Source organism: Austrofundulus limnaeus, unplaced genomic scaffold (assembly GCF_001266775.1).
Source record: "Austrofundulus limnaeus strain Quisiro unplaced genomic scaffold, Austrofundulus_limnaeus-1.0 Scaffold573, whole genome shotgun sequence".
In the NCBI taxonomy this organism is placed as follows: Eukaryota; Metazoa; Chordata; class Actinopteri; order Cyprinodontiformes; family Rivulidae; genus Austrofundulus; species Austrofundulus limnaeus.
Genome location: NW_013952975.1, coordinates 233218 through 243517, shown reverse-complemented (window position 1 = coordinate 243517; position 10300 = coordinate 233218). Strand labels below are relative to the sequence as shown.

The window sequence follows — 10300 nt, the reverse complement described above, 5'->3', positions numbered from 1 at the left end:
CTCCATACTTCAAAGTGTCTAAATAATAAATGAATTAATTTGAATTAACTTAAATTGGACCAAAGTTATATTTTATACAAAATGTTGCCTGAACTTTACGTGTTAGTTTGAAACAGCTAAATATGAGTTTGCATGTATTTCATGAAACTTAATATTTTACAAAACACATCAATTTCTTTAGAACATTCAGAAATATTTTCAGAACTGCTAGTTTGTCAAATTAAGCTGGCTGCCACTTCTCTCGTCCTGACCACAACTCCTCGCTCATCCACCCACTACCTTACACATCTCAGCGACTCTTAGCCCCGCCCACTTTTATGGAATCTTTTTCATATTTGCCTGGGGGCGGGGTTATGCTTTCACAGGGGGCTTAGTTACACTTTGAAGAAAGATAACTCCATGGTTTTTGTTTATCAAAACAATATTAGCTGAACTCTGGCTCATATTCATCTCTCAGTGATAGTGAATCAAAAATAATCTAAAGAAACTTCAGATTCTTCTCTACAGTCTGTTAGCCGTTGTAGCAATGCTCTGTTTATATTCAGACATGTTCCTTTGTCATCACTTCCTGTTTCTGCACACACGGGTGTCTCAACAACTGTTCATCTCGGCAGCATTAATCTTTGTTTTGCAATACCTTATTAGTATTATTTTTCAAAAAAATGATTAATATTTATTTAAAAGATCCATAGTTTCATTGGCTAATTGACTGACTGATCTGTTGTGTTCCTGCTGTACCACAAAATGTCTTATCAAGATGTTCTTTTTGAGTAATGGATTTGTCTCTGTGCTTTTCTTGTTGGTAGTAAGTGAACACTGATAGTGTGACTCAGTGGGTGAAGACCAATAAAATAACTCGTTTCCATTCCTACAGTCCTGGGATACATTTTTCCGGAATGCAAATGCTGGAGCTCCACCTGGTGCGGCCTACCAGAGCCCTCCGCCACTAAATGGTGTTTCTGAGGGACTGACCGGAGTCCAGGATCTGCTGGGAGCTCAACTCGATGTGGAGAAACTAGTGAAGGATCATCTAGCAGTGCAGGCGCTGATCAGAGACTACCAGGTAAACTACAGACACACCTCCAACTACAGTGACATGATAAATGTCTCATTTTACAGGATGTCCCTCAAAAAGGACATCATTTAAAATGTGAACGTCTGAGTAAAGACGTGTCTTATGGGAAAACAAAATAAATATGCTAAGAAAAAAATATTTATCAAAATTCGAAAAAGAGATTCTGAAGGATTTAGTTTTTATACTTAACGTGACAAAAGTTCATTATCCACCCTGCCTGTGACACTACACACTCCATGCATCTCAGGTAGCTCTTACCAACTGCAGCTCCTATAGCTCAGTTAGTCTACCAATACACACACATTTTAGTGTGTTTGTGTGTTTAGTCCACACATACACACTGAGCCTCTCGGTCCTGTCCGTAGGTCCGAGGACATCACTTAGCGAAGTTGGACCCTCTGGGCATCGGCTGCGTGGACTTTGATGACACTCCATGTTCTGTTGGTTTCCAGAACGTTGGTGAGGAAAATAATTCTGCTTTATTTTTATTTTCCAGTCCTTTTTCTCTTTTTCCTTTTAACCGTTGTTTTATTTTATTAACCCTGTCAATCCTTGTCAGCATATGTTGATCTTTACTGAATCAAAGCAGAGTACATGGTTTCACTTTTCTGACAGAAGAATTTTTTTATCCTCAGAGTGAACGATGAGGAAAAGAAACTGTCAGGATGTTGAAGAAGCTATAAAACAAGTTATTACCTAATTTATTTACCTATTTATTTACAAGTTATTTACCTAATTTCCCTCTGGGATCAATAAAGTATTTTTGAATTGAATTTGAATTGAATTAATGATTTACTAACAGTAATTACTAAAGTTTTTTTTGACTCTTGGAAAAAGTTTGTCCTTATTTACCATGTCGTGTTTTTGATTTTCTAAGAAAGAAATCAAAAACTAAAAGATGACAAACTAGAGGTAAAAATGTTGAACATCCTCACAGAATCATGTGATGTTTTTAGTTTAAACAGAACAAAGTCTTAGTGTCTGTTTTTATTTTTGTTTGCTCATTCATGTAAAGCACTGCAGTAATACAGTAATATATTAATACAGTATTACACTGTTAAGTAAGTATACTGTATTTATATACAGAGCCTACTTAAACTCCTGGTAGGCTCCGGGGCTAAGAGTAGGCCCCTCCATGTTTGGAATCCTGTAGTGATCATGTAAAATTAATCTCATATTCAACTCATTCTCACTCCCAACTTGTCACATATTGATGCTTGGTCAGGTACTATCTGCGTCCATTTTTGGACGCGTCGGGTACCCCCCTTGCGTCAGTTATTAACGAGATGAGACAGAGGAGGAGGAACGCGTTGTCATATTTTTTGAAAAGAGAAGGAAATGCATGACAACTAACCGTCCTAGACCCTAAATTTAACTTATATTAGCCCTAGACATCCTATCCCTGACCTCAGTACCTAAAATTAACCATTAATAATGATCCCTCATATTAACCACAGACCCCCAACCCAAAGACCCCCACGGGCGTGAATAACTGAAGTGAGGGGTTACCCGACGTGGAAAAACTGGAAGCAGACGGTACCCGACCAAGCGTCAATATGGTGACAAGTCGGGAGTGAGAGCGTGTTGCAAATTACAAGTTTTAACACTGAGCATTGTTCAGACCAATAAAGAATACATAGACTGTATTACACAGCGCCTTTCTAACCAATCAGGATACTCAAAGCATTTAACTACTGAATCATTTACTCATCTACACACTCATACAGCATTTTGTGAGTGTGCTCAGTTAGCAGTAAACAGTAGCTGCGTTTCCATTGACCATGAAAATGCGCAAATTAGAATTTCGAAAAAAAAAAAACTGCTCAATGGAAACACGTCAATTTTGAAACTTATGTTTTTTTGACAAAATGTTTTGTGCTAGGATGAGCTGGTTTTTCAGCCATATCGAAATTGGTGTATTTCGCAAAACTGCTATGGAAACACTTTGTTCGCATCACGGGAGTCACGTGATCAAGAACCGGCTGTTTCTACTGGTGAAAAGATGACAAAGAAGAAGACAACAGAAAGTAGAAGTAGTAGTAAAATGACAGAAGTTGTAAAAAAAAGGTAGTAAACTCACCAATTTCCCAGAAACGCCACATACGTAGCTGCTACCAAGTATAAGGGGCTTGTTGCTCGAAAGCCTGGATAAGACGCCAACGTCTCCTCTGATGGCTGATGATGAGCGCTAATGTTGTGGTAGCAATATGCTATGTGTTTGCATCCATTGCCGCCATGTTTGTAATGACTTATCGTGAGAACAAACGTGTTCACGTGACTTTAATAGCATTTCTTACTTAATGGAAACACTGCAATTGCGAATATGGTTTTTTTTTTACATTAACAGAATATCAACAAAGTTTCGTGCACATTTGCAATGGAAACGCAGCTTATGGTACACTACATTCATACAGGTAGAGCTTTATGCGCAAGGTTTATAATTACACACAGCGTTTGGTTTTTCATGTCTTTTACTGTCTACTTATGGCAAAGTAGGGCACCAGATACATATTCTACTTAGGGTCCCCAAATGTCTAGGGCTGGCCCTGCCCCCACACACAACCCTATAAATCAACATCACCTGTCTGCACAAACATTAATAATGTCAGGATTACCAATGCCACAGTTTTAAAATATCACCCTTTTGAATACAACATTATATAAAGCCAGAATCACCCACTCTGTGTCAAGTTTGATGACTTTAAGCTTTGAACAGTGAACAATCACATTTGTCATTAAAAATACTTAAATATTAAAAACCACAGGATTGGTAATAATACAAGCAAATAAAATCAACAGAAAATACAACCTCTGAAAAGAAATTTAAATGTGTTTGTTTACTTCATTACGCGCTCACACCCAGATAGAAAGTACACCAATGTTTGAATGGTTAAATGTGAGGAAAAAAGACCATACAACCACACCACAGCACTGGACTGAAATGTAGGTTTAATGCTTTTCTCACACATTCAGCAAAGCATTCAGGAAGTATTATTCAATACATCACTTTCTTCAGGACCTGACTCCGCCTATTTTCATTGCATCATTAAAAGGGCCAGACTATCAAGCTGAAGTCAGGTCTTCTGTCATAATTCCTATCTTAGTGTAAAGATCAACATTTTTATTATGTGTTAAATTGTTTCCAGGCATGCATCTAAACTAACAGTACCTCCTGCCCTGTGCAACCATATTTTATAGCCACCCAGACCAGTTTGTACATAAAATCATCAATTTAATCACAGAACTAATCACACAATAGTTTATAAAAATATATCGTGGTTCACCTAAGAAAAACTACAGAACGTGTGATTTTAAAAATCATTGAGTAAACAAACACCAATAGATTTCTTCACCTCTCATTTATATTTCATATTTGATCATTGAATGCATTGATCAATGTACAGTTGTGTCACTATTTGTTTCCAAACTGAACAAACTTTAAGTCATCTAAATCAACAAAACTATGTCTTATAAAAAGATTCATATTTGCAGATAATTTATTATAAACTACAAACATTTGAAAGTGTCACCTTAACAGAAAGAACATTACGAGTTTTGGGGACAAATATAAAAGGTTAAATGGAGACACACCTTTTCTTTAATGTTGATCATACATATGTATTAGTTTAATCAAAAAACTAAAACAACAGAAAAAGCAAATCAAAACAAAAGTTCTGCCAAATTATTCTGACAAATATATAAATAAAGATCTTGTATTTATCAACGATTTTACAGTAATGAACATGATAAGGTTCTTCACAGAAAGTAATAAACAGTATTATAGTTTTACACATACAGCCCACATACAGTTCAGAACTGAACTGTTCTCTGGTAGATAAGACAGAAGGCTTTATGACACTGTGGCTGTTAGGTAATGTCAGCTGTTGTTAGCTGATGTTAGTTTATGTTAGCTGATGGTAGGTGGTGGTAGCTGATTGTAGGTGGTGGTAGCTGATTGTAGGTGGTGGTAGCTGATGGTAGGTGGTGGTAGCTGATTGTAGGTGGTGGTAGCTGATGGTAGGTGGTAGTAGCTGATTGTAGGTGGTAGTAGCTGATTGTAGGTGGTGGTAGCTGATGGTAGGTGGTGGTAGCTGATGGTAGGTGGTGGTAGCTGATGGTAGGTGGTGGTAGCTGATGGTAGGTGGTGGTAGCTGATGGTAGCTGATGGTAGGTGGTGGTAGCCGTTTTCCCAAGGCACTGCTGAACCAATAGGTTCAGCCTCAAGGCTCTGCACTCACTCGTCATGCCATTAAAAGAACATTTTTTCCTCAAACATTCTAATTCTCTCATTCTTATGAGCTCATGCTTACAGCTTGTTCATTTTTTTGTTTTAGAAAACAAGATAGGAAAATGTGACTTATAGCTGTCACAACAAAACAACTTCCTGTTGTGTAGTTATTGAACTCTGTTGACAGTGTAAACTGGACAGAGCTGTGAAAAAGGTTAAAGCAAAGTGAACGGTGTGTGTACTGTGTATATACTGTGTGTGTTTCTGTTTGGTGCTGTCATTGTGTCTGATGTAAAGGTCTGGCCTTTTAGTTCAGACCTTGTGATTGTTGGTCTCAGGGTTACTGGTTGTTTTGTCCAAGTGTCAGTGAGAGGTCAGTCGGAGGGTCAGAACCTAATGAAACGTGTGAACAGTTCTGCCACCTGACATCCCTCCAGAGTTTCTGTTATTAAACTAGAGAGAACAAGAACCTCAAGTCCAACCTTTTGTGGACATTTCTAGAAGAACAAGCTGCCAGGAGGAAAACTATTATCTGTAAGGTGGCCCAAAGATTTGGCCCTAGGATTCCCTTCTGTTGAAAACATATAAACATAAAACTTACCTTCGATGGTGGCTGATTGATTACAGTAAAACAATTAATCAACTCACGATTAATTGTCAAATAATGGTTTATTAGATTAAAATCTGTTCTATACGATTAGCTTTTAACATCCGTTTAGGCAGAACAGAAAGAAACGCCCTCTCTGTCTGGCATATGTCTGGGAATGCTGATTACTGCTTCCTTGAGACTAAATGTCTATATTGTCTTAAAAAATGTTTTACTGATGTGAAATGTAAATCTCTCAAACTGTGTTTGATTACTCTGGCTTTTTCAAGGACAAGGATGTGTGACAAAAAAAGAATTTTAGAATAGAAATTTAATTGCAGCACTGACAGTGAAAGTAGTCAAACAGAATTTTTAATACAACAAAATATAGTTTCAAAGCAAATTAATTCAGATTCTAAACTTTAAATTCAGATTCATTTGAGTGAAATAAAAATTTAAACCGATGCATTTGAGTTCACATTATGCAAATACAAAACCAGTTGGTGTAACTCAAATTCAGCTTCTAATGGCACTAGTCTCTCATGCCTTTTTGTCTTTTCATTAAAAACTTCAAGTGTTAATTGAGCTCCTGCTGTAGGTCCACAGTCCTGAGTCCAAATCCTCCACAAACACTGATTCTGACAGACTTCAATTAGTAACTAAACAGCAGGTCATATTAGTGCATACTGGTTCAATATTTTCATCTCATTTTATTTTAAAGTCAAATTGAATGACAAAAAATATTCTATTAAAATCAACAAGTCAAACAAAAAGTCTAAACATGTTTGTAATAAAGAAGAAGCACAAATTAACATTTAACATTTTACATTAATTGTATTTAGCCAACTTAATCTGTTTTATTTAGTAAATAGTAATGTGTTTATCTATAAACAGTTCAAATTAGTTGAGTCTGAAAACAGATGTAGTGTTTCTGTATGCTGCTGGGAATATAATCTGTCAGATTAGATAAATGAGTTATAATTTTGAATACACAATACAAAAACAAGAAATACAAAAACTATTAGCCTTTACTGTTTTTTAATACTTTTCCCTTCCTGTTTTGTATTACTTAATGTTTAATATTTTTAGTGTTATTATTCCTCTTTTTTTCTGTTCTACTCTTTTAATCCTCTTTATTCATTGACTTCAGATTCAGACTTTAGACCCTGACTGTACATTACTGCATGTTGCTGTCTGAACTACAGGGTTGTATGGCCTAGCAGACAGTGACCTGGACCGGGTCTTCCGCCTTCCCACCACCACCTTCATCGGTGGAAATGAAAGCGCTCTGACGCTCAGGGAGATTATTCACCGCCTTGAGGTAAATTCCATGGAGAGAAGAAATTAACTGAACTTTGTTTAATGACACCATCTGAAGGAAACTTAAAGCAAAAAACAAAATCAGTTGTTCAAAACCTAGTTTGCTATATTCAACACAAAGAATTTCTTTCTTCTTTTACATGACAAATGCATTGCGAGACACTTACAAAAACCTTCCCCTTAGCTATTCTTTTGGGAGTTGAATAAAATGAAACTCAAATGTATTCATCTGAAACTTCAAAAAACAAACAAACAATTTTGTTTTGTTTTATTTTCTCTGTCTTTTTAAGTTTACAAAGTTGGGTTGAACATTTCATGTTCTGGGTGAAGGGCACAAAAATTAGTAGTAAAGTTATACCTTACAGTTACCTGCCCAGGCTAGATTATTTGTCTTGATGAGCAAATAAACTAGACAAAATAAGCCTGACACTAAAAACTAGTTGAACTAATCATGTAAAAAAAGTTGTCTATGAAAACAACAAGTCAGTTATTAGTTTAAGCTAAACGTCTAGAGTATGATCTTCCAGAAAATGAATTTATTTGTTTGTTTTGTAGAAGACAAATGTTAAAAATCTGTAGCAGTTTAAGCTAATTAATTTCTGCAGAACACTGTCTGTTGTTCTGGGGATAAGCAACTAAAAAAACACAAGAGTTGTTTAAAATGTTGTACTTGTAAAATAAAAACTGTAAAATATACATATATATATTTATTTAATCTCACCAACCTCAGCTTAGGGTTGGGCATAATCGAATCGTGTGCAATTAATCGTCAGAAAAACATTAATCGATTAATTTTTGGCAGTTGATAATTAATACGATTAATGCCACCTGGCAGACTAACCGCTTGGTGTTCCTCTCTGATTCAAATATGACCAACGTTTAAAAAATTGTGTAATTTATTTATCTATCAACACAAATTAAAGTTTGATGTATAGCCTGAAGTCTGTAATTTTGACACAATTTGAAACAGATTTTTATGAAGAGCCAATTTTCTCCCTATAAATTGGTCATGTGACCAGGACATAAGGGTGTCCAGGGATTCCGGGGGATTAATCGTCAAATTAATCGCTATCAGCTAAATATCACAATTAATTGTGATTAATTTTTTGCCAAGATTGCTCAACCCTACCTCAGCTACTGTATAAGCATAAATATGATGTCTAAAAATTAGATTTAAATGTCTAAAACACTAACACAAAACAACAGAAAAGATCATTATACGGTAAGTTAGATATTGTGTTTTTTAGATTTGTCATTACTGTTTATGAACTTGAAAATTACCATGTTAGTGAAATGCACTATTTTACGACGGGGTGTTAGGGCCACACAACGAGATTTTTTTAAATTACGAGAATAAAGTCATATTACGACATTAAAGTCATATAAAAATAAAGTTATAATATTATGAGAATAAAGTCATAATATTATGAATTTAAAGTCATAATATTATGAGAATAAAGTCATAATTTACTAGTTTAAAGTCATAATATTACAAATTTAATGTCATAATATTACGAGATTAAAGTCATAAAATTTCGAGTTTAAAGTCGTAATATTATGAGATTAAAGTCAGAATATTACGTGAAAAAGTCATAATATTGTAGCCTTTACATACATGAAAAAACATGCAGTTATAACTGCATTAAAATGAGGAATGTTGAGCAACTTGTCAAGTTGTTCTTTAGTATTGCTTAAAATAAATAGTTAATCTTTTACCACATTAGCATCAAATTATCAGTAGCAGGACTTTGAAATTGTGCAAACGACTAAACTGAAGCTATATTGTAATTAATGGATGCATTGACAGATTTAGTCGTCACGTAGTTAATTTGGATGAAAGCATGTTAATCTAACAGTGACCCGAGTCATCGAGGAATGCTAAACACATACACATGGCTGTACACAGCAGGTGTGCGGAAAATAAGGAGGAAATGAGGAAAAGAAAATGGACACGTCATGATTATGACATTTTTCTCGTAATACTAAGACTTTAATCTTGTAAAATTATGACTTTAATCTCGTAATATTATGACTTTATTCTCGTAATATTATGACTTTATTCTCATACAACTTTAATCTCGTAATAATAATTAAAAAAATCTTGTGTGGCCCTAATACTCCATCGTACTATTTAACGTCTATCATTTTTAAAATATTTTTAGCTATTTTTATAAGCCGACTAACTGTTAATTAGTTTTTAAATATAGAGTTTATTAAAACAGTTTTTACTGAGTCTTCTGTAAACAACATCTGTTTGTTTTTGAGTTAAACTGCTCTATAGTATACTGTATGTGCTTTCCTAATTGATGATTTCTGATCAAATTTGTGTTAAATGGCTTAACAACAATCAAAAAACTAAATGACCACAGTCAGATACAAGGACTGGACTGTATGTGAGTCAAAAGTCCAGAGTAACGTTGAACCACTGTCTGTCTGTCTGTCCTTCCTGTAGACGGCCTACTGCCAGCATATTGGGGTGGAGTTCATGTTCATTAATGATGTGGAGCAGTGTAAGTGGATCAGGCAGAAGTTTGAGACACCAGGAATCATGCAGTTCAGCTTGGAGGAGAAGAAGACTTTGTTGGCCAGAATGATTCGATCCACCAGGTTGGTCTGTGCTTCTTTACCGTCTGACTCTGGAGGTCATGGGAGGTAACGCTCTGAGTTCTGTTAAAAATTGGTTATAGGTTTGAGGAGTTTCTTCAGAGGAAGTGGTCTTCAGAGAAACGTTTCGGTCTGGAAGGTTGCGAGGCTCTCATTCCGGCCCTGAAGACCATCATAGACAAGTCCAGTCAGAGCGGCGTGGAGAGTGTGATCATGGGAATGCCTCACAGGTACCGTCAAATGTCCATACTGCGGGGCTTCTACCATGCTCGACAATAAAAAGGAAGTCTCCTTTTTCTTCTTCTTCTGTGTCTTCAGAGGCAGGCTGAACGTTCTGGCTAATGTGATCCGGAAGGATCTGGACCAGATCTTCTGCCAGTTTGACTCCAAGCTGGAGGCTGCAGATGAGGTTTGAACATCACCTGCAGAGATTTGTATAAAGTCTAACACAACTGGAGTACAAAGTTACATCTAGTCATTATTATTA

The 10300-nt window shown here is 35.8% G+C and overlaps 1 protein-coding gene across 1 annotated transcript in view; it reads left to right on the top strand.

Moving 5' to 3' along the window:
- The window catches only part of LOC106530900 (2-oxoglutarate dehydrogenase, mitochondrial), a 40029-nt gene that overhangs the window by 8356 nt on the left and 21373 nt on the right, over window positions 1-10300 (top strand). Inside the window, exons 2-7 of the mRNA XM_014026628.1 lie at window positions 875-1063; window positions 1441-1534; window positions 7095-7210; window positions 9662-9816; window positions 9897-10043; window positions 10132-10222. Of these exons, the coding sequence (XP_013882082.1) occupies window positions 875-1063; window positions 1441-1534; window positions 7095-7210; window positions 9662-9816; window positions 9897-10043; window positions 10132-10222 (792 nt within the window). The remainder of the gene's footprint in view (window positions 1-874; window positions 1064-1440; window positions 1535-7094; window positions 7211-9661; window positions 9817-9896; window positions 10044-10131; window positions 10223-10300) is intronic.